Genomic DNA, 24833 nt, shown 5'->3' with positions numbered 1-24833 from the left:
GCTGCCATTTGCACTCCTTCATCAAATATTTATTGAGCACTTCTGAGTGACAGGCAGTTTTATATGCTAGTGTTACCGGAGTGAACAAGACAAATACAATCTCTGCCCTAATGGAATTTTCCTTCAGTGATAGTCTGTCAAGAAAGAGAGTGACCACAGGTGATGTGGCCTGGGAGTGAAGGTGCCAATGCCACTTACCCTATTCACTTTCAAAAAGTTGGTTCTGGCCGTTCCATCTCACCTCTTGTTGTGCGAGGTGAATTCTGGAATTTAACAGGACAACTGCAAAAGTATCATGGTGGGGTGCCTTGAGTCTGCTTGGGGTTTGTCTCCTGTAGTAGGTAGTGAGCTCCTTGAGGCAAGGACTGTGTCTAGTTTATTTCTATTTGCCCAACACTTAGCAAAGTGGAGGGACTCACTATATGTTGAATAAGTGAATCATTTTTTTTTATACTGTACAGGGTGGGAACTCATTTCTTGCCTAAGCTGGCTCAGCCTCCACCTCTTAGTACGAACTCTTTGGCTTCAAAGTGACCCCCAGGCTGATGGCTCCCTGGCAAGTGAGCAGCAATCTGTGGGGTGAGATACTGAATGATTCCTGGTGGACATCCACATATGCTGGTACAAATGAGTACAACTCTGATATACCAAGACAGATGTTCACACTTATGCATTTCAAAGAACTGGCTGAGCAAAATGGTACAGATGTTTGATGGCTTGCAGGAGGGGTGGCTTAGTGGGATTGAAAGAATAATTAAGCTGATGAGAGAAGAGTTGGCTGGGGAGGGAAGTATAGGAGACAGGAGAATAAGGCAGACACCAAACTGTTTTACTTACTTTAACACCTGTGCAACTGTATTTGGTCCAAACCATTCACCAATTGATTTCCCTTCTCCTACACCCATTTGTGCTGTTTTTATGTGGGAAAAAAAATAAACATGTTAGTAAAAGATCTTCCAGCAAACCACAAATTAATTTTTTTGCATAAATAACCAAGCAGATAGCTAACTTAGTAGAGCCACATATAAGGCAGGAGAAGAGAAGAAGCAGGTATAGGTATTGCCTTTAAACTGTTGATTTATAGCCTTACCCATTTGATGAATAGAGTAGCAACAGTCTTTTCTATCTAAGAAGCACTGGAGGATCCGTTGGTATTCTTTGGGTTGTTCTTTTTGTTTCTCCCAGTTCCAGTCTTTTTAGGAAAAAAGATGGTTTTAGAAATCATTTTTATAACTATTTATTACCTCTCTGCTGTTTTATTTTAACTATAAAGTTAGAAGGAAAACAAGGGAAGTCGGGAATGATCAAGCTAGAACATTCCTAAATAGCTTTAATTTTCATGATAAAGACATCTGGAAATTGATTACTTTCAAAGACTGAGTGGGTATAAAGTAAAAACAAAACAAGGAGTTGACCAATGAATTAACTTAGCCCAAGGGCTGGAGCTGGATAACTATAACATGAAAACACTGCATCACGAAGGCCTTTCTAGTCAGCTACTCGGCGAACAGGAGGTCACCACAAAGCCCGGCAGTATATCCATGTATAACCCAGACGCCATGGTGTCTCATCTCTACACAGACAGCAATGGCTTTTGTCCTTATATTCTGGCAGCACTGCCAAAATCCTCTCACAGGGGGAAGTGCTATTCTGACATACAACAGTTCACAGGGGACTATACATAATTCATAACTAAAGAAGCTTTAAAAAAAATGCATGCTACCATTTTTAACCACCTTTTAAAAGGTCCACACTGACCTTGGGAAAAACAAATACCTTTGCTATCAAGTGTTCAAGGTTTCCTTCAGACTAAAGCCAAAATAACTACATCTGTAGGGACCCCATCCATGCCTTAGGCACAGTCCCCCAAATTCTACAGAGGCCACTTATCACTTACTGAGGATAACTTAAAAAAAAACTACATAATCACTGCTCTGAACAGGATGCACTACTCCTATTCCCTCAGCTCAAGGAACTCTGTATAACTCTGAGGCTTAATTTGTTTCCAAGACATAAATTTCTCTCCTGAGGTTTTAGAGAGAGTTTGAATTAACGACTGAAATGTACTTGAAGCCAAAGGCCATTATCTCCAAAGTCTTTCAGTTTTCTTTTGCTTCTAGTATTCTGAAACCAAAGTTTTAAACGTCATATCCAACACAGTCTTCAGAGGGTGAACTACATACAACTTTTTCTCATTAGCTACCGAATCGTCCAAGTCTGGGAAGTCCTGATTAGCTGGCTGCTAAGTACCACTAAATAACATTTATTGATGACAGTGAAAAGTGAACACCCCACCTCAATTTTAAAATAACTGAACAGGAAACAATCCAAGATACTTTTTTTTTTAATAAAATTACATCTTATAATTCATCTTAGCTATAAGATCTATTTCCAAATTCTTCCTGCTACTTGTATTTATATTTAAATAACTGAGACTGCTGACTGTGGGGATTTTTGTCCAGTTTAGTCCCCACAAAACTCTCTCCAGAATAATCATCTTGAAGTGTTTTATAAATGAGAAAAAGTTACAGGAAGACTGGATCTGCACAAAGAAGTATGTGTGCCATAGAAAAATCACTGGACAAGAAACCAGAACTGAATTCTATTCCCAAATCTATACTTTCTCGCTCTTTGACCCTGAGCAAATCACCTCACTTCCCTGAACCTCAGTTTCCTCATCTGTAAAACAGAAGTTGTAATACTGCCCAGTGGAAGCAGGCATAGGATATTTGGTGCCATCAAGTCTTAAAGAGGGACTAAGGAGATCTCAGTGTTTCTTTGCTTCCTTGAAAAGAAGGGAATAAGCCCTCAAACCTCCCCAGACCCTTTCCCAATACTCTCTGACAACTGCAGCAAGATCTGTGAAGTTGCACAGTGGGGAGAAGGGAGTGATATTTCCATACTTCTAAACCTCAATTAGCAACAGCCAATACATTCAGCAGCCCAGTCTCATCCAAGGTGTCCTTTCACTTTCTCATCCCCAAGCTAAAATGGACTTTCACCCAAGTGCTTGAACTGGTATCCAGCCCAGGTCATCCTTCAGATGTCAACAGGGAAGTACACATATTTCTTAAGAAAGCAAGACTCAAGAGTTTCATTAAGAACTGGAAGGTTCTTAATGAAGTGGCCTCCTGAGAAAGCTAATTTAAGGATTCCTTCATCATCAAGTGAGCATCCCTAGTGAATCAAAACCAAAATAGCACCAGATCCCTCATTAGGCACTTCCTTTAGGTCACTTACATCCTTCACCAGGCATATATTTTAAATGAGGTCAAGAAACAGACTTACCATCACACCCTTCTTCCTGCTCACTTTGTTATCTGACATGTTTAATGATTCCCTGCAACAATAGCATAGATGGAAACTCTTCATGACACACCTGCCCCAAGGTTCAATTCTGTCCTAGAAAAAGAACTCTCTCTGGCTTGGTGAGTCACAAGGAAATACCAGCTGTTTCCTCTTAGGAGAGGCTTTGTTGACTTGTAAGGCCAGCCACTTGAGTGTTCAGAGAACATTTGGGGACCTGCAGCTTTGTTACTGAGTGTTCCTAAAGCTTAGCGTCAATGTTAAACTGACAGCAGCAAGTGACACTGCAGAGTCCTTTGAGGCAGTTTATAGGACAGATTTAACTCACCTCTTCCCAAGTGTCTGCAGATAAGGGCTTGAGCTAGCATCATCTGTCCACAGCGTAGCATACATCCCCAGCCAGCATCTGATGAAGGGCCAGTTCCTCCTGTTGGCAAAAGGGATGAGAATGAATATGGGTTCCTTAAATTGCCCTTTCCCTAAACATCAGCATATTTGGGAATCATTCACGATAAGCAAACACACATATTCTGCAAAGGGAGGCAAGAGATATATCCAGAGATCAAAGAGAGTTTAGGTACAGAGTTGGAACTTGCAAAGATAATGCTGATTTAAACAAAAGGGGTTCTAGGGCTAAAGACAAAACGAACAAAACTTGCCCCTTAGGTTTTCTGCTTGGAGATTTCTAGGTATGCATGCAATTTTGGTAGATGAGTGCCAAGTATAGCTACTATCTCTTAGTCCATCCCATTTCATCATCTGTCTGACCAAATCTTGCCTCGCACATTTCATTTCCACGTTCCCGAATTTCTCAGGGAAGCCCATCTCACCTTAGTTAGGAAACAAATGCTATCAAAGAAAATCGTCAAAATGGTCGAAGGTATTTGGAAGGCTCTTGACTATTCTAAATATACATTACAAAGGTCTGAACAGCAAGAAATGCAATGTAAAATAAAGGGAAGAGCACTCGATTAGGCATCAGAAGACCAGTCTCTAGTTATCTGATCCAAGTCTCATCTATAGACCGGGGTTCAGGACACATACCCTGCCTACTACAAGTGGGTGTTATAAGATTAAATGAGAGAATATTTGTGAAAGTATTCTACAGCCCACAAAGAATGATGCAAATATTTGGTACTATAATTATGGGTACAATTAAAAATAATATTAATAAATCAGAAATGTATTACATCTTAGAAGGTACAAAACCAGTTAATAAATGAAACGAGATGAAGTGTTCCATTTTAAGAACACTTCATGTAAAGAAAATCCCATGTATGTAGCCAGAATGAGCTCAATATCGTTTCTCAAAGTACCGATGAAATCAGACAAATTGGATGGCAGAGGAGACATTTTGCTGTAATGGATTTCGTTTCCCAAAATAGAAATGGAAAAGTATGATATAAGCATGATTTCAGAAAAGACTAACTTCAAAGGGGGTCATCAACCTTGTAAGACAATTGGACCAAGGTGGCCACCCCTTTCCTTCTGTTTTGGGTCAGGAGAGTTGTTACAGCAAGATGGGGAAGACTGAGCCAATTTGTGAGCTGGAAAGGGAGCCCTTTGGCTCTTGCTAATGGTGGAATTATAGACCAGATTAGTATGGAAAAGGTGCAATGGGGCCCACATAAAGAAGAGATCATTTATTGCCAAAATCTTGGCAAAGCTGAACTGCAAATGTTTTCCACCTCTGCAAAGAGCTCCTCACCCAAAGTAAGTTAACAGTTTAGAACCAGTGGGTAATACATTATTCTTTTGTTTGCTTTACTGCTTGGGTAATTCCTGTGGAGAACAAAAAATGTCTTTGTGGACTTCATTTTTGGCAGTTATTAGAAAGGTTGATTTCGCTCTAGTTAATAGGGCCAGTCCTGCATCAAAATGGGTCAAACAGATTTCCACTTTGGAGTGTAGCTTCCACCATTTGAATTTGGTGACCTTTTCTGACAGGGCTATGATACTAAGAAGAAGCCATCCTACTTGTAAACATTTTACAAATTTTCTCTAGAGAGAGCATAATCACTTAGTTTATTAAGCTGTTGTTTTTCTAGAAGGCAGCTGGTACTCTAACAACTTAGAATTAATTCCAAGGAAATCTTTATCCCCCAGTGGCAAAGTACCTTCATTTCATAGGGAAAAAAAAAATCAAAGGAATTATTTCCTTTCTTTCAAGGCACAACGGTAATCAAGTAACCCCACAAAGCAGTAGATTGTAATTTAATAGGTATTACCCAAATTAAAGGTTTATTCGAATTTTTTCTTTGCTCTCAAACATAAAACAAGTAATATTATCTAGTGCCTGAACACTTGGAAGTGGGCTCAAAAATATACTGGCATTGCACATTAACACTATGGAGCCACACATGATGAGGTACGTCAGCAATGAAACCTTTTAGATGAAGTGTAAGAGTTACTTACTCCCCTAAATTAAACTCTTTGCCATAGTGAGCTGATAATTCTGAGGTTTCTGTGAAGTCACTGACACCTCAGGCAAGCTATCTATGAGGAAGAAAGCACAGTATAACAAATGATATACCTACCAATTGGTGAAAATTTCCTTCTGTATGTAAACCATAGACGAGCACTTACATCAGACAACAGCTTAGATCTTTCTGTAATTAAATGTGAAATTAAAGTTAAATCACCAGATGCCACCTAAAAATATCTGCCTTTGATTTCTGGGCCAACAACAAATCAACTCATTTTCAAATAACCAGTCAATTCTATTGGTATGGGGCCAGGAAAATTTGTAGGAAACCCAATCTCATTTTAGCCAAATAATTTCAGTAGTTCCCCCACCTATGTTTTGACCAGAGCTACTGACTGGTACAATGATGCTGGGTGGTTCCTGTCTCCTCACTGAGCTCTACTGCACTGGCAGATACTAATACTGGGGTCACAGCCAAAAGACAAGGAATAGGAAAAGCAAGAATCCTAGATAATCCACTAACAAGGCAATCAGTTGTTGAATGATGACGGTTGATTGGATTTCTTATTGGTACCCATTGTTAGTTAACTAAAACTAGATGTATGTGTGTGTATGTGTATGTGTGTGTGTAACTTAAAAGGAAATCTCCCTGCTAAGCAAATGAAATATATAAAAAATTAATCCATAGTATCTAGTAGAACAGGCATCTGTAATCTAAATGGATGTAGAACATCACAAATGATTTTGTGTCTTTTTCTTGTATTTTATGACATAAATTGACTTTGACGGTCACAAATATGACTTCTACATTTTCATCTGTTCTTTGATGTGGTTCTATTTTTCCTGCTCTTATGTATAGAACTTATAGCCATTGCACTTTAAAAGAAGAGAGGGAAATTTAAAGTTTTACCAATAATTTCTATTTTCTTGCCTGCCTTTCCTTTAAACAAATCAGAAAGTCAAGCTGTTTGTATTTCCCCTCCCCTTCACATCCCCAGTGCCTATCACATATTGGGAAACAGACGTATGATGGTTAAGAGTAAGACTTCTAGAGTCATACTCTGCCTAGGTTTGAACCCTGACTCTGCTACTTACCAGCTGTGTAATCTTTTTATATATATATACACACACATACATATAGATATATAATTTATTTTACTTTTTTGTTGTTGAGAATATACACAGCAAAACATACACCAATTCAACAGTTTCTACATGTACAGTTCAGTAACACTGATTACATTCTTCGAGTTGTGCAACCCTTCTCAACCTCCTTTTCTGAGTTGTTCCTCCCCCATTAACATAAACTGACTGCCCCCTAAGGTTCCTATCTAATCTTTCGAGTTGCTACTGTCAATTTAATGCTCAAGGCAGACATTCTTTACTAGTTAAACTAAACTATTGTTTGTTTTTAAGGAGCTTCAGGGGATATTTGTGGTTTAAGGTTTAAGATTATCTCAGGGCAATAGTTTTAGGGGTTCATCCAGCCTCCATGGTTCCAGAAAGTCTAGAGTCCATAAGAATTCCAGCTGTGTAATCTTGTCACTTAACCTCTCTGAGCTTCAGTTTCCTCATCTGTAAAATGGGGCAAGTAATAACACTTGTTTCATAGAGCTGTTGTGAGCATTCAACAAGATAATACGTGTAAAGTGCTTAGATGGCACCTGGCACACAGTAAGCTTGTGATAAATGTTAGCTGTTATTACATACCCTTCCTTCAAATGCTTACACCGCTCACTCCTTCCTCTGACATTCTCTACTCCTTCCAGCTTGCCTTAGGCTAGAAAGGCTAGGGGAATAATTCTAACAATAATTTCACTTTGGAAGGCATTCCCCAACATAGCATTTGAATATGAGCATATTTGGCAACCTGGGGATTCATATTGTCATGGATTGCAGAACTAGAAGAGTTGGTCTCCAATCCCCTCACTTTACATACTCATGAAAGAAGTTAGACCCAGAAAGATAAAGTAACTATTCTAAGATGGAAGAATCTGAATACAGGTCTCCTAATTAGCAGCCCTGGGCTCTCTCCACCATTCACAAATCTCTATATACATTAATGAAGCCAGACTCAGGAGAACCAGAAAATGCCTAGTTTCTTCTCCTGCCCTTTTGATCAGCTTCTTCTTGTTCTCACTCTATGTATGCTAGGGTCTCTGAAGAGGGTCTCTCCTCAGACTGATAGAAACCTCAGAGAGGCCCCTTTCCAAGCTCTGGCTTTGTGTGGATGCTGGGTCACTAGCAGTTTTAGGTTAAAAGGGCTTTCTCAGTCTATAAGAATGTGAAGGTAAGGAAGACAACTCCAGCCTCCTTTCTATCTAGCTGCAGTGACTAAAAGTTCTACACAAAACCAGAATAAACTGAGAGCTACAGTCAGCAAAAGATCTCAAACTTCTCGTTTTTGACAGCCATGGACTGTTTAGAAGTCCCCTAGGTGGCAGCGTTTTTATCTGGACAGAAAAGAATGTGAGAGGCATGAGCGGTATGTAGCATAGTCACCAAAGACTAGATACAGATTAGTGATACCAGGAGTGCATCTGTGTTTTCTGAAATCCAAGGCTCATCGAATTTGGGGTTTCTCCTTTAAGGAAAACAATAAAAATATCTTACGTTTGCAAATTGTACAAAAATCTATGTGACCATATAAACATACTTCTAGGGTCTTTCAGGGCCTTTGAAGGGGCTCATGCAAGCATGGAGCCTGAGGCTTAAGCTAAATTGGCTGCAAGGTAAATCCACCTCTGAGTAGCATTAACATTGATCAAGACAATGCTATGACAACCCAAGGAGATAAAAAGCATAGGACTTTAACCTCAGGCTCCCACCTCATTTGAGTTCTCACAATCATATACCACCAAACCTTACCCGTCTTAAGGAGATGCTGCTTCCCTAAGATCCATACCAGCTCATCTGTATCTGGAAATTCTTCTAAGTAGTCAGTGAAAATAGTAATCTGGTTTTCATACTTGGATAAAACTGAAAGAAAAGGAAAGAAACTTAAGCAAAATTTACTAGAAAGGGGGCTTGCTTTGTGGTTTACTTTGCCTTGAGCGTGAAAGGTCATCAGCTCAAACTGTAATGGAAGCAAATCATTCTTGAACAAAGATACTCACAAGGCCTCAAAATCCTTTAGTAGAGGGATTTCTTCTTGACCATCTCTTTTTTTGTTGTTGTTACAATTTTATTTTTTATTGTTGTAAAAATATATATAACACATTTGCCAATTCAATGGTTTCACATGTACAATTTAGTGATATCAATTATATTAATCAGCCCTGAGATAATCTTTAAAACTTAAACCAAAAATATCCCATGAAGTCTTCTTGAAAACAAATAGATCAGCTTAACTAGTAAAAAATTTCTGCCTTGAGCATTGCACTCTTTTAAGAACTATCTATATGGGATCAAATTGACAACAGAAACTTGAAAGATTAGATAGAAACCTTAGGGGGCAGTGAGTTTATGTTAATGGAGGAGGATCAACTCAGAAAAGGAGGGTGAGAATGGTTGCACAACTCCAAGAATGTAATCAATGTCACTAAATGGTACACGTAGAAACTGTTTAACTGGTGTATATTTTTCTGTATATATTCTCAACAACAAAATAAAATTTTAAAAACGTATTAATCATGTTTGACTATCTCTTTCGATCTTCTCTTTCTCATTGTCACATCTGGCACTATATCTAAACAACAATTTGACCACAGTTACTTTAAATCTTTTTTTTTTTCCAATGTGGACATCTTTGTAAATAGCCACTTATCTATCTTCTCCTAGCACAAGTGCATCAAGGTGATACAATAATACCTGCATACTTGCTGCTGGCCCACATTACATGGAGTATTGTTTCTAGCAGCCAGTGGATTGGAAGCTTGAAATATTTTTTTACAGTATTTCTATTTGCCACTTTATTCACATACGGCTTCAACAAAGAAAGATTTTGAGGATGATGATAAAGATCACTTGTTTTTCAGATTCACAACTGACTACAGTTATCTCTCAAGATAAAGTAACCCAATAAATATAATTAAATCCCATTAGTTCACAGGCCATACTTTCAGAATGTATGACCTTCTAATATGGTAGTCCCTGGGTGGCACAAATGGTTAAGTGCTTGGTTACTAATCGAAAGGTTGGCAGTTCTAATCCACCCAGGGGCGCCTCCAAAGAAAGCCCTGGAAATCTATTTCCAAAGGGTCACAGTCATTGAAAATCCTACGGAGCACAGTTCTGTTCTGAAACAGGTGGGGTCGACACGAGTCGGAATCAACTCAATGGCAACTGGTTAACGTGTACTACCTGTGGGGAAAGGGTCTGCTGAAAGAGTCAACACTGACTTATGAAGTCAGTCAACACTGACTTATTTCAGAATTTTTTTGAAAGTGATTTTCTGAAAGAAATAATATTTTAGGTAGTAAGTAAGTTTGCAACACAACCCACAAAAGCCTATTTTAACCTGCAACCAGAAAAATAAAATTGATTGTATATTTCATAGTTTATGGTGCTATTTCTATGAGAAAACATATTTCAAGTTCTAAGCTAAGACACCCAGCACGCACTTTCTCCTCCCAGCTCTGGAGGCTCCCCAGACAGTAGGGGGAGGAAAGTTCAGAGAGATTGGCTATGAGTAGCTGTATGGACTCTCCCAAAGTAGAACCTAAGAGCCCTATGAGAACAGTTTCCTGGGCAAATAAATAGCATTGTGGGATATGTTTAACTCACTTGAAATGACAAATTGTTTTGTTTTTGTTTTCTTAGGTGAGAATATGTTGTTTTCATAGAAATAAATATCCCTGTATATAAATGAGTCTTATCTGATCATGAAAATAAGTTCACCTGCTCAAAATATTTTGTTGGAAGTTGAAGTTATAAGTTGTATGAGCACTTTAAAAAACCCAGAGATACTGCCTTTTTTGAAACATATTACAGAATTCCAATCTCAGGGGTGGGGGGGGGTGGTTAAGTAGCATTTCTTCTCAATAAGTTTTAATTATTAAGGTTACAGTCTCTGCGATATTTCAAACCTAAAGAAGTTATGAGTGCAACAGCCAGATTGAATGGACACAGGAAATCCGGGGTGGAAAGGAAGAGTGTGCTGTCACAGTACAGGGAAAGCAACTAGGCTCACATAACAATGTGTATATAAATTTTTGAATAAGAGACTAACTTGAATTGTAAACTTACACTTAAGGTACAATAAAAAAATAAAATCAAACTAAATGAGACAGCCATTTCGTTCCCCAGTGAAAATTCACCACTACTGAATCTGCCAGGATGCCTGTGTTGTCTTAGCCTCTCTGCTGCTGGCCTCAGCTTCTGGCCCATGCCCAGGAAATACCAGGCTAAAAATGATCACCCAGGTCAGGCCATCCCCAGGAGGTGACGGACCCAGGCAGGGAAAGTCACACTGTGTACCTCCCCACTCTACCCCCTGCCCCTCACAGTCAGAAGAAATCAGGTTAAAATGAACATTAAGTGTAGCCCAGAAAGAAATAAATTCAGAAAATAAGTAGTTTGAGGGGAGTGGAGGAAAGTGGGAGCCTCTCTGGCACTGACCTGGTGGGGAGTCAAAGGGTGGCATTGGCTGAATGTACAGCATGTATGCATATAAGTCTTGAGCTTTTTTTAGTACTGGCCAAAAAAACACCATTTCTCTATTGCCAACCCTGTCCCAGTGAGTCATTGCCCAGCTATCTGGTCAAATTAGGACAGCCCCTTAAAGCCTGTGAAAGCTTCCCTGCTTCATTTGAGATGGCTCTGACCAAAATGGTAGCCAAAGAATTTTATTCTTGCTCTTAATCCCTTCTCAGGCCTAGCTATCATTCCTGATTCTCCTCTTAGAAGGTAGACTCCCAGAATGCAGTATGTTGGGCCTGAGTCAAAGCCACATGTATGAAACAAATGAAAGGCAGAATAGGAAAATGAGATTAACAGAAGCAAAGAGCAGTGAGGTAGGGAGATTATACACAGAGGGTCTGAGGAGGAAAGAGAATTAGGTCCTACACAAGGAGACCTCAGAGAGGTGAAAAAGCAATCTGGGAAGTGGCTGAGGTGCAGAAGTGAAATCTCATTTCCAACACAATCAATTCTGACTAACAGTAATCCATTGTTTATTTTTTACAAACTATATTTTCTCTTGCCTTATAAAATTAACAAACCATATATCAGCCTGATATGAGTTCCCTGCCCTTTCAGCCTCCTTAAAGAGATAGAAATAATACGGTAGAGTTACAAATATTCCAGTCTGGTGGACCAAGAATTAGCTTCTACAAGGTCTGATGGACAACAGGTTTCCCCTTGTTCCATTTTACTTTAATAATAAGTATTGTTTCCAAAAGTTGTGTGATAGATATATTTACAACAACAACTATAAAAAAAAATAGTAGCTGCTGAGGCTGCTTATGTACAACCAAACACCTCATGAAATTTGGTCCCTTGGTTTGGATATTTAGGATCATGGTTTCATGGAACATCCCAGTTAATTGCTCTAATAACGTGTTTAATGCTTCTGTTCGACCTCCTTGTTCGTTGTGCAGTGCCTGGGGTCTTAAAAGCTTGCAAGTGGCCATCCAAGACACAATTGGTCTCTATTCACTTGGAGCAACAGAGGAAGAAGGAGAGTCAAGAATAGGAGGAGGATATGAAATGTGTGGCTAATTGCCTCCATGAACAACTGCCACATTTGCCATGAGACCAGAAGAACTGGATGGTGCCCAGCTACCATCACTGAATATTTTGATCAAAGATTCTATAGAAGAATCCTGATCAGAAGGGGGAAAATGCAGAATAGAATTTCAAAGTCTCATGAAGCCATGGAGGCTGGATGAACCCCTGAAACTATTGTCCTGTGATAATCTTTAAACCTTACACCAGAAATATCCTCTGAAGTCTTCTTAAAAACAAACAATAGTTCAGCTTAACTAGTAAAGAATGTCTGCCTTGAGCATTATGCTCTTTTAAGAACTATCTATATGGGATCAAACTGACAACAGCAACTTGATAGATTAGATAGGAACATTAGGGAGCAGTTATTTTGTTAATGGGGGAGGAACAACCCAGAAAAGGAGGATGAGAATGGATGCGCAACCTGAAGAATGTAATCCATGTCACTGAATTGTACATGTAGAAACAATTGAATTGGTGTATGTTTTGCTCTGTATAGTCTCAACAACAACAAAATAAATAAAATTTTTTTAAAGTATTGCTTCATACAATTGTCTTTTAAATGAAACAGGAGAAAAAAGAGTTACAAGAAAAAATACATTTATCCTGTCTTTTATGTTTACCTACGTAGTTAACTTTACTGGTGCTCTTTATGTCTTCATGTGGATTCAATGTACTGTCTAGTGTCCTTTGCTCCCTTTAGCATTTTTTGTAGGGAAGGTCTACCAGTGATAAATTCTCAGTTTTTGTTTATCTCAAAATGTCTTAATTTCTCCTTCATTTTTGAAGGGTAGTATTGTCAGACATAGAATCATTGGTTAACAGTATTTTTCTTTCAGATCTTTGAATATGTCATCCAACTGCATTCTGGTCTCCATGGATTTTGATGAAAATCACTATTAATCTTATTGAGGATCCTTCATACTTGATGAGTCACTTCTCTCTTAATGCTTTCAAGATTCTCTCTTTGTCTTCGGTTTTTGACAGTTTGATTATGATGTGTCTAGATGCAGATCTCTTAGAGTTTATCCTACTTGGAATTCATTGAGCTTCTTGGATGTGCAGATTAGTGTTTTTCATCAAATTTGGGAAATTTTAAGCCATTATTTCTTCAAATATTCTTCCTGCCCATTCTCTGTCTTCTCTCCTTCTGGGACTCCCATTATTCATATATTGGTATGTGTAATGGTATCCCACAGATATTTGACACTCTGTTTATTTTTCTTCATTCTTTTTTCTCTCTGTTCCTTAGATTGGACAATCTCAATTGACCTGTCTTCAAGTTCACCAATTCTTTATTGCCTGCTCAAATCTGCTGAGTCCCTCTACTGAATTTTCCATTTCCATCATTGTACTTTTCAGCTCTAGAATTTCTATTTGTTTCTTTTTTATGATTTCCATCTCTTTATTGATATTCTCTATTTGGTAAGGTATCATTCTCATACTTTCCTTTAATTCTTTAGACATGGTTTCCTTTAGCTCTTTGAACATATTTAAAATAGCTGATTTAAACTTTTTGTCTATTAAGTCCAACATCTGGACTTCCTCAGGGAAAGTTTCCACTGACTGCTTTTTCTCCTGTGTATGGGCCATACTTTCCTGCTTCTTTGCATGCCTCATAACTTTTTATTGAAAACTGGACATTTTAAATAATATAATATAGAAACTCTGGAAATCAGATTCTGCCCCCCTCCCCAGGGTTGTTGGTGCTGTTTGTTGGCTTAGTGACTTTTCTACACTAATTCTGTAAAATCTTTATTCTTTGTTGTGTGTGGCCACTTAAGTCTCTGTACAGTTAGCTCAGTGGTCAGCTAATTATTGGGCAATGATTTCCTTAATCACCTGGAAGCAAAAAATCTCCAAGTCTTCGCAAGGGGCTCTGTATGCATGTTGCAGCATGCCTTCAACACTCAGCCAGGCAGTTGACAAGTCTGCCTTAGCCTTCAGTTTCTGCTTGTGTAGAGCTCAAGCTCAGCCAGAGAAGTGAGAGTTTAGGGCCTTCTCCAGGTCTTTCCTCAGGATATGCATAGCCCTGGGAATGTGCACAGCCCTATGCATGCACATGGCCTTCTAGATTCCCAGGAATATATCTGAGCATTTCAAAGTCCCTATGGACATCTCATTGCCCAGTTTTTCCTTTTAAGCTTTTTGGTCAGCCTATTGTTAGCCCCAACAGTTATCTACTGCCTCAGGCAACCGTAAAGTTAACCAACTGCCTCTAACTGTTTTTGACAGAAGTCCGCAGGTGAAAAGCTTTCTGTACTCAGAGAGCTCTGAGTCTGATCCAATAAATACAGCCTTGCAAGTGAGGTCTTCCAGAGAACCACCAGACAGACCAAATAATGACAGTTCTCTGGGAACAAAGCTTTGAAGCGCTCCAATCCCATTCTGCCTCGTCTGTTGGCTGCCAGGCTGCTGGTTTTCACTATGATTGCAGACTACTGATTTTCAAGGCTACCATACAGCCGGAGAGTGAGAGATGAGAATAGGGAAAATTAAAAACACTACAAAGCTTGCTGTTCTTACTTAGATTTAGCCATTTTTCTTGAATAAATGCTCCCTGGATTGCTGCAAACTTTGGTTAATTTCCAGAGTTCTGAAAAACTGGATTCTGACAATTCTTGTCAGTTTTCTCATTGCTTTTATGGAGGAGAGAATTTTCAGAGTTTCTTATTTTGCAATTTTTGCTGATGTCTTAGTTTAATAATGTGCTTTCTGGTGATTGACTACATTTCTAAGAGTTTTTTTTTTTGTAAAAATGCAGGTAACTCAGAAAATTTAGCTTTTGAAAAACAAATTTTCTGATAGGAAATAACAAAGACACCTGTATATCAAGGATTCTACATTCTATTAGATTTTTACTTAAGAAAGAAACACCACAAACTCTCTACAGTGAAATAAAAAGGCTACAAAATCTCTGGGCCAGAAGGGGCTTGAGATACCATAGGGTATCTTCCTTGTAGGTCACCAGATTCTAGAAGCACACCAGGATACTCTGGTTCCAAAACAGTCTTCTCAGCAATTCATGCATATTTAACATACTATCCTGTCACATCTTCAAAAACATAAGAAAATGTCCATAGGGTGATAGGTATGGTAAGGGCTGAATAATCATTTATATATTCATTCCATAAGCTTTACAGAGTACCTACTATGTGCTAAGCACAGAGGATAAAACATCAGTGAGATACAGCCTCTACCTTCAAAAAGCTTTTAACGTAATGGAGAAGATAGGTCTGGAGACAACTAACAATAATATGTGTTATAAGAAAGGAAAGTGATGTGGAAGGCAGGGGAAGGAAAAGAAACAAATGATTCATTCCAACTGAAGGTGAATGGGCCTTCTACAACCCAGAAAAAGTGGCATCAGAGCTGAGCCTTAATGGAAATAAGATGTAAGTGGTGAGGGGGAAGGGAGGAAATTATTGGTTGAAGGAACACCAAAAAGACTAGGCAAGCAAATGAGTGTGAGGTGGGGAAAGACTGAGAGAGACAAAGAGGGTCAAAAATAACCTGCAGTTTTCACATGTGGGTGATGAAATGATAGCAGAAAAACAGGAGGGTTGAGACAAGTGGGGTTAGAGAGATAATAAGCTTGGTGTAGCCAGAATATATTTGACTCATAGGTTTGGTTGATGGAGTGTGGAGAGGTAAAAAATAAATAAATAAAAGTGAAGGGGAAGTCAACCTGCACAGGGACTTTGGAGAGGGGAATGACAGGTGGCAGGTTGATTAGCAGAGACTACAGAGGCAGGGGGAAATCCAGAAGACCAAAGCTCTGGCACAGCCTTCATCCCTTTCCTCCTGGGTCCACTTAGTTCCCTATTCTTCCCCAGTCTCTGCGCACCTGTAGAAAAGCCCTGTCCCATTTTCATTTGTCTTCCTTCTAGTGCCCTGTTTCTTGACAACCGAGAACTTAGAAAACAGCAAACTGGACAATTCTTGCATTTCAAATAGATTTTCATGTCCAAAACTTCAGATTTTCTTGAATTTACTGAGCAAGTCACACCCATCAGTGCTAGGCTGTCAAATAATGTGAAAGGCATGAATGGTTTCTCTACAGACAACATAAACCCTAACACCCTAAGAGGACAATGTCATTTTTAGACTTTCATTAGCGACTCTTGACCATAGGGCTATCATTCAACTAGAAAGGACTTTATCAGATTCTGTTTAACTGACTAGTGCCAGTTGTGGTGGAGCATAGGAGGCTACACCTGACAAATTTCAGGGCAAGTCAGTAAAAGGATAACGTGTCCATTTGGCAAGGGACCATTGTTAAGTGAAAAGACCCTTTAGTTTTCAGCTAGAAAAATAAAGCAGGCCACAGACAACTTGGCCCCACAAAATATAACATTTCTTAGGGATTTTGGTCAATTCATCCCATTGATATAATGGCATAAGAATCAAATGCAGTGTAAAATTGGGCTCTTTCTATTTTCCCTTTAAATTGATGCTTTTAAAATTTTTATTGCCCTTTTAAGTATATTTTTTGTTCTTGTTTTCACTTGGGGAGAAATTGCTGTATGCTGTCTGCTGACTGAAATGCATTTGGAAACATCCATGGGAAAATGGTATTCCATGGTTAGGAATGCATCTAACACATAGACCATTGTACCTCTAAATTACTGCCATTTTTTGCTTTTGATATCTAAGATAACTCTGCTCTTCTTGGAGATGCTTTTTTCAGAAGAATATAAATAGTTTAGCTTTGAAAGGAGAACCTAAATGCCTCTGCTATAAAAGCCACTGCTTAGAAGATGCTGCCTTTAGAAAGGTTATCATCTTTGTTGATAAGGCATACAGACAGGGTAGCACACTGGATGGATAGAGAGAAATATTTGCTTAGCTTTATAATTTAAGACTTGAGGCAACTCTTCCACAAACTAAGGCAAGAATCACCTTGATTCTTCATCAACAGGTTTTATTGTTCTTAAGAATCAACCTTAAGAATCAAGCTATGGTTGTATTCCCAAGGAGACATTTTCACACTACTGCCACTGCCAAATCATGCAGCTGGTCAAAAGTAAGTTTCTGTGGTGTTGATTTTAGAGAGTAACCAAACCGAAAAGCAGCAATACTAAAAGACAGAGCTCATGGCTCATGCAGGAATCAATACACCATGAAAATGTTTAGTTAAAATCAATATTGTGCCAAATGATTTTTTCCAATATCAAAAAGGGGAACAAAATTTTTTTTGGCATGGTAAGAAGAAGGAGGAAAAGGAAACTCCCTCTCTCTCTCTCTCTCTCACACGCACGCACACTCCTCTTGGAAACAGCTCTAGGCTAGAAATCCCCAAATTTAGGTTCTAGTCCCAACTTTCCACTATCTATCTATGTGACCTTGGAGAACTTACTGCACCTCTCTGGGCCTCTGATTCTCCATCTCTCAAATAAACAGTATGTTTTTCAAACATCAAATAATAACTCATCAGTGGGTTGTGAAATCTATATAGTGGGTTGCAATCAACATTTTGTGTGTATAAACCGGGTTGTAATGAAAAATGTTAGAAAGCCACTAATCTACACTGTCTAATAAACTAGCCACTAGCCATAAGCAGCTGTCTATATTCAAATGAAGTAAAATTACATACAATTGAAAATTCTGTTCCTCAGTTGCACTAGCCACATTTAAAGAACAAGCCACAATATGGCCAGTGGTAACCATATTGGACAGCACATGTATAGCACATTTCCATCATTGCTGAAAGTTCTATTGGGCTGCACTGGGGTAGATGATTTCTAAGGACTTTCCTATGGTTCTATAAGAGATGGGGATAGCGTGGGTTGTTAGAAGTATTCCAACTTCAAGGAAGAGAAGATGGGTTAACTTGTCTCTCTCTTAAGAGAGTCTCTCTATGTGAATTTCTAAATAAATGAACCAACAAGTATTTATTAAGTTTTGTACTTAGTTCTGTGAGGAAACATTCACTTACTGTTAAATGAACAAGCTAAGGCATCATAAAATCATAATCTAGTTAAAGAGATGAGAATTATATAAGTAAAAAAGCTAATAATAAAAGGCAATGTACAATGTTGACAATACCTAAGTGCTGTCAAGATTCAGAAAAGGGGGACATCAATGAGCCTTGGAGTCATCAGGGTACATTTCAAGGAGGAAGTAGGATTTGAACTGGCCTTAAAATTATTGCTTGGATAAGCAATAAGAAGGGAGAATATTCCAGATGAGGGGAACACTATAATTATGTGTGTGCTGGAGGGGGACAGGTTTGGGGAATGTTGAAAAATTAGATTAGAGAGGTGGTACGGGACTGGATTGTAGAGGGTGTAAAAGTCAGCCAGTTGAAGATTTGGTAAATCACTGACAGTTTTCAGAGGGCTTTCACATGATCCTTGAAATGGCCCTTGAGATAGGCAGGGCAGGGATCATTGCCCCCATTTTAGAGTTGAAGGAACTGAGTCTCAGAGAGGTGATATGACTTGGAATCCAGAACCAGGATTCAAAGCCTGTTATTATGCCTCTCCATTCAGTGATCTTCCCACTATACCTTGCTGATATAATCAAAGCCAGATTCAAGGCACTGGATACAGGGAGACCAATGAGAAAGTTGTTGCAATAATCCAGGCATGAAGTATTGAAGGCCTGGCCTAAGGTGGCAAGAAATCAGATGCTCTGGTTATATAAAATAAAACAAATTGACAATGCAGTTACTACCTTTTATAGGGAAGAGTAAGAGCAGACAGTCTGAGGTTAGAACACTGTAGTTATTTTTATGGAAGTGATCTAAACTATCCCAAACGAATAAATATTAACAATATAATTCATATACTATGTCCAGATTTTTCTAGACAGCTGAAGGGAATGCTTTGGGCACGGTTCCTAAGCAAACAACACTTTATGTTGATGCATTTTTAGGAGCCATTTCTGTCTTGGTAGTGTTTCTTTCCTCTGTTAATTCCAATTTTCATGTCTCAAAACTAATTGTTCATATGATCTGTTACCTCATCTAGATTTTCAGTGAGAAAAGACTAGTGCAAAAAGGTCAAGGAGCTAAAGGCCTTGGAGTTTTTCTATATTACTTGGTAAAACTAATTATCAGTTTAGCAATTAATTAGTTAATAAGGATTTTACTAAGAAGACACTAAAATATTCTGTTGCCAGACTAATCTTAAAGGATATCTCTGCCCTTTTCACTGAACTATTCAAAAACTTCCACGGGTTTCCAAGACTGCTGCAACTGATAGGGCTTAAATACAAACTCATCAGCCCGGCATTTAAGGCCTTCTCTAATATAGCCACTTCCTACCTTTCTTATTGTTTCCCATTGCTTATTACTCCTTCATGATATCTATGTACTCTTTTTACTCAAAATAAACCACATGATACACTGATGTGCTTGGCTGCTAACTGAAAGGTCGGTCACCAGTTCGAACTCACCAGCTGCTTTATGGGATAAAGATGTGGCAGTGTGCTTCCGTAAGGATTACAGCCTTGGAGACCCTATGGGGCAGTTCTACTCTGTCCTATAGGGTCACTATAAGTCAAAAATTAACTTGATGGCAATGGGTTTTAAGGTCCATCAAATGTTTATTGAATGAATGGGCACACACACATACACAAAAAGTCTAAAAGCCAGTTTATATGTCCATCCAAACAGCAATTTAACAACCCTTTACAGAGTGCCTACTATGTGCCAGGCACTGTTGTAGGCCCGGGAACAGCAATATCTTAACCAATTTCAAGTCTAGTGGGAAGAGAGAAAGAGAAGGAGACAGTTCATTTTGATGCAGTATGGTAATAACTAAGTGCTGTTAAGATTCAGAAAAGGGGAAATCAACATGCACTGGAGTCATCAGGGAATATTTCAAGGAAGAAGTAGGATTTGAATTGGTCCTTAAATTATTGCTTGGATTTGGAAGAGCAAAAATAAGAGGGGAGAATATTCCAGATGAGGGGAACACCATAATTATGTATATGTTGGAGGGAGATAGGTTCAGGGGAATAAGGAACTAAAGGAGCACAGAAGAGGGTCATTTAATCCTGTCTGGGGCACAAAGAAGGCTTTGGAAAGAAAGATGATGGCAGCACCCAGCCTTAAAGGACAAGTGAGAGTTAAGCGAATTGGGCAATGGAAGGGTGTTCCAGGCAGTGGAGAAGCTCGTACCAAAACAACAAGGGCTGAGAGAGTTCGGAACAGTGAGTGATGCGGCATGTGGACTAGCAAGGGTTGAGGCTGGAGAGATAGGTGGGGCCAGGAGATTGCTGGCCTTGGAAGCCTTGGTAAGGACTCTGAACTTAACTCGGGTTTCAAATATACTCAGAACTAAGTCTAGATATTCTACAATTTATAGAAGTGGTGCGACAAGAAATTGCCTGTATAGCAAATGCAAATTTTTCTGACTTTTATTATCAAATTAAATTTTGTTAAAAACAAAACAAAAGGCCTGAAGTGACCATCTTTGTTGAGAAGGGGCTAAGGTGGGCCCCTGTGTCACAGCAAACGAAGGGTTATAGTGCAACGGGAGAAGCACCGAGTCCTTTCCAGGAGCAGTACTCTTTTCATTTGAAGCACTTTCCCAGTTTTCTCTCTGTTTACAGTCACCTCACCTTCTTCCCAGACCACAGGAATTTTCCCCATACCCTTTCAACATCGCACTTTGTTAGTATATGCTGCCAGCAGACATATGATGTTTAAAAATTCTTTACCATCGAAGTAATGTAAAATTTTACTGTCGGAGTTAAGTTTTTGGATTACATAAAATTACATGTGTACCTTCACTTTCAAAAAACAAAAAAGAGGTATTCCAAGTTAATCCTAAGGCATATACCTGTAAAGGAAACTTAATTTTCCAATGTTATTTTATGATCATTTGAGACACATTGCCCAAGAAAAGACAATTTTACCCAATCCAAAAAAAGATACAGCTTGCAATAAAATGGCCTTCATCCCTGATGTGCACTCCATCTACCAGACATCAGGAAAATAAATATCTACCCACAAGCATAAAAGGCTCAGCCCATTGACCACAGCGAAACATACTCTCTAATGTCTGGCAGCAAAGTCTTGACCTGCTAAACAAAACACAGACCCATTTTCATCTCCAAGAGTAGCTCTTCATAAAATGGGTTTTCTTATAAGATGCTCATCTGTCAGTTTCTTCATTAATACTTTTATAAGTTAAAAACATCTTTTTCATTGCACTTACCTCTAGCAATTGCACTCCTAGGTATATACCCAAGAAAAATTAGTGCTTATGTCTACCAAAAAATATGTGCAAAAATGTTCATAGCAGCTTTATTCATAATAGCCAAAATCTAGAAACAATCCATATGTCTATTAATAGGGGGGTGGATAAATTGTGGTATGTCATACATGGGAATGCTACCCAGCAATGAAAAAGGACTAACTATTGCTACACACAAAACATGGGTGCATGTCACAGACATTATGTGAAACAAAAGAAGCCAGACAAAAAATATTAATATACTGTACAATTCTATTTATATGAAGTTTGAAATCAACCAAAGCTCATCTATGATAATACACATCAGAATAGTTGTTACCCTTGGGTGTTTACTAGGAGGAGACAAGAGAGAGCCTTCCGGCGTGCTGAAAATGTTCGACATCTTGATCTGAGTGGAGGTTACAGTTATGGAAAATTTCACTGAGCTGTACACTTAAGGTTTGTGTACTTTACTGTCTGTATGGTATACTTCAATATAAGTAAAGGAAAAAAGAAAGTCTGTGTACTGAATTTATTTCTGGTACAGACTGGCACTACAGATCAAAATTATGCTAACAACAAAATTTTCTTTCATTATCAGGAGTAGAAATATAGTTCTGAATTTATCCCCACACACCTCAAATTCAAATGCAAGCCGTTTGGAGCTTTATATACCATCTGCAAGACTAATTTATTAGATTCTTTCATTTATGTTGTTGCTGTTGTTAGCTGCTGTCAAGTCGATTCTAACTCATGGCAACTCCATGTGTGCAGAGTAGAACCGCTCCATAGGGTTTTCAAGGCTGTGACCTTTCCGAAGCAGATCACCAGGGCTGTCTTGCAAGGCGCCTCTGGGTGAGTTCGAACCGCCAACCTTTCGGCTAGTAGTCGAGTGCTTAACTGTTTCTGCCACCCAGGGATTCCCTCTTTAATTTATAGCATTTCCAAATGAAATCTAAATTTACAGACTCACCTGAATTACAAATTCATGAACTTATTACTTGTTCTTTTCTACTACAGCATTAACTGGTCTTCAGCAGAGAAATATATTGAATTTCTTCCCCAAATCTTATTAAGGAAAGTATAGTAGCCTGAAGGAGCCCTGGTGGCACAATGGTTTCAAGGTCCCCAGTTGTCCTTCTTTCTGGAGATTTAGTTCTTAGTCCCACAACTAAGCTCTCCAAACTAGAGCAAGCCTGCAGATAAACAAACAAAACAGACTAAAGAAGGTAAATCAATAGGCCTTGGAATATTACTCCACAGGGGAAAAGACCTGGCTATCTGCTCCCATAAAGATTATAGCCTAGGAAACCCTATAGGGCAGTCTTACTCTGTCCTGTATGGTCACTCTGAGTCAGAATCGACTCGACAGCACACAACAACAACGTAGTAGGCGGAATAGAACACTGGCCTATGAAGTAGCGGAGCTGAGTTTTATTTCTGTCCTGCCTTTTACTGGCCAGTTCACCAGTCTCTTAAGCTCTCTAAAATTCCCTTTCCTCATTCATAAAATAGAGACAACACCTTCTCCACAGGACTGTTGTGCGGATCAAATGAAAGAATGGACGTGAAAGTGCTTTGCAAATTTTGTTGTTGTTAGTTGCTGGCTGTTCTTTAATATCCCCAAAGCTAAGTGTTTAGTAAGAGCTTGTGCCTGGGTGTAGCCAACAGAAAATATACTTAAATTTCAAAGGATTGTACTTCAGTTTCACATATCTTACTTACCACTTCACCAGGGAGTCAGAATCAGCAAGTATACTCAAGTTCTAACATCTCCGAGAAGTTGAAACAATTCTATTAAACTGTATACTGGAAATAGATGTGTAAAGGGAAGTACAATCAATGACTTCCTTCTCTGCTTTTCCTAATTATAACTTTTAGAGGCATCTCTAGCCATGTAATACCCATTACATTCAGTTCACGCTTCCAAAATTTTCAACTGCTTCTGAAACACCATACTTCCTGTCTCCATTCTGAATTTCACAAAAACTGTTCCTGAAGGCTGTTCCATTTCTACCCTCTGCCACACATCATGAGAACCTATAGCAAAATTTTAAAATACTCCACACTTTGAACCCTTGTCAGAGTCCTGAATGGAAGGTGCCTTATCCTGTGTCACCCTTTGAAGCTTTGTTTTTCTCATAAGAGGAAGTGATACAGGCCAGAGTTGCCTCAAATGTTTCCTGTCACCAACTACTCTTTCTAGCCACCCCAGCAGGAAACCCCTGGTTAGAGAGCAATGCAGTGTGAGAGGAGCATGAAAAATTAGGTGATTTGGTTTCAAGGTCCCCAGTTGTCCTTGTTCCTGGAGATTTAGTTCTTAGTTCCACAACTAAGCTCTCTAAACTAGAGCAAACCTGCAGATAAACAAACAAAACAGACTAGAGAAGATAAATCCTTGAAACTCTCAGGATCCTTGAGAAGCATTCTCTTCCGGCATCAAGTCCCAGTCAAAAAGTCTTTGTTGAGCCTATTGAGCATCCATCACTGAGCTGGGGATGGGGGCCAATTTTACAAAAATAGATTGACAGCAGCAAGAAAGGCCAACTGACAAGTAAAGAGACAGAAAATCATAAAAACCTAATATGGATTCACACACACACACAAAGACTAAATGGTCTGGAACTATTAAGTGCAGGGACAAACATTCAAACACATTTCAATATGCCTTAGAATATTACTGTAATATAACATAATATAATAACTGATAGTAATAATGATGACTCTTAATCAAAAAAAGATCAAATTATGTTCCATATACTCTGTTTAAGAAGTCAGGAGAGTAGTTTTACTCTGAGAACTCCATTCAGGATGGTTACAATATTAAAAGCTCATGGTATTTAAACTGGACAAATAATGGGTCATTTGGAAAACTTGGTTATTAAAAATGCCGTTTTCCCAATGCAAATCAAAACCACAATGAGACACCATCTCACCCCAGCATTACTGGCACGAATCAAAAAAACTGGAAATAACACATGTTGAAGAGGCTGCGGGGAGATCGGAACTCTTATACACTGCTGGTGGGAATGCAAAATGATACAACAATTTTGGAAAATGATGCGGCACTTCCTTCGAAAGCTAGAAATAGAAATACTATACAATCCAGTAATCCCACTCCTAGGAATATATCCTAAAGAAATAAGAGCCATCACATGAATAGACATATGCACTCCCATGTTCACTGCAGCATTGTTCACAATAGCAAAAAGATGGAAACAACCTAGATGCCCATCAACAGATGAATG

The 24833-nt window shown here is 38.8% G+C and overlaps 1 protein-coding gene across 2 annotated transcripts in view; it reads right to left on the bottom strand.

Annotated features, from left to right (window-relative positions):
- Positions 1 to 24833, bottom strand: part of ATG4A (autophagy related 4A cysteine peptidase) — a 59662-nt gene that overhangs the window by 13428 nt on the left and 21401 nt on the right. For both annotated transcript variants that reach the window (XM_004379757.1, XM_023734455.1), the window contains exons 2-6: positions 8600 to 8710; positions 5844 to 5915; positions 3635 to 3733; positions 1091 to 1192; positions 838 to 910 (exon numbers count right to left, since the gene is read on the bottom strand). In XM_004379757.1, coding sequence (XP_004379814.1) covers positions 838 to 910; positions 1091 to 1192; positions 3635 to 3733; positions 5844 to 5915; positions 8600 to 8710 — 457 coding nt within the window. The remainder of the gene's footprint in view (positions 1 to 837; positions 911 to 1090; positions 1193 to 3634; positions 3734 to 5843; positions 5916 to 8599; positions 8711 to 24833) is intronic.

This window comes from Trichechus manatus, unplaced genomic scaffold (genome assembly GCF_000243295.1).
Source record: "Trichechus manatus latirostris isolate Lorelei unplaced genomic scaffold, TriManLat1.0 scaffold00068, whole genome shotgun sequence".
NCBI lineage: Eukaryota > Metazoa > Chordata > Mammalia > Sirenia > Trichechidae > Trichechus > Trichechus manatus.
The sequence above is the reverse complement of the archived record's forward strand: the minus strand, read 5'-3'. Positions and strand labels throughout refer to the sequence as shown.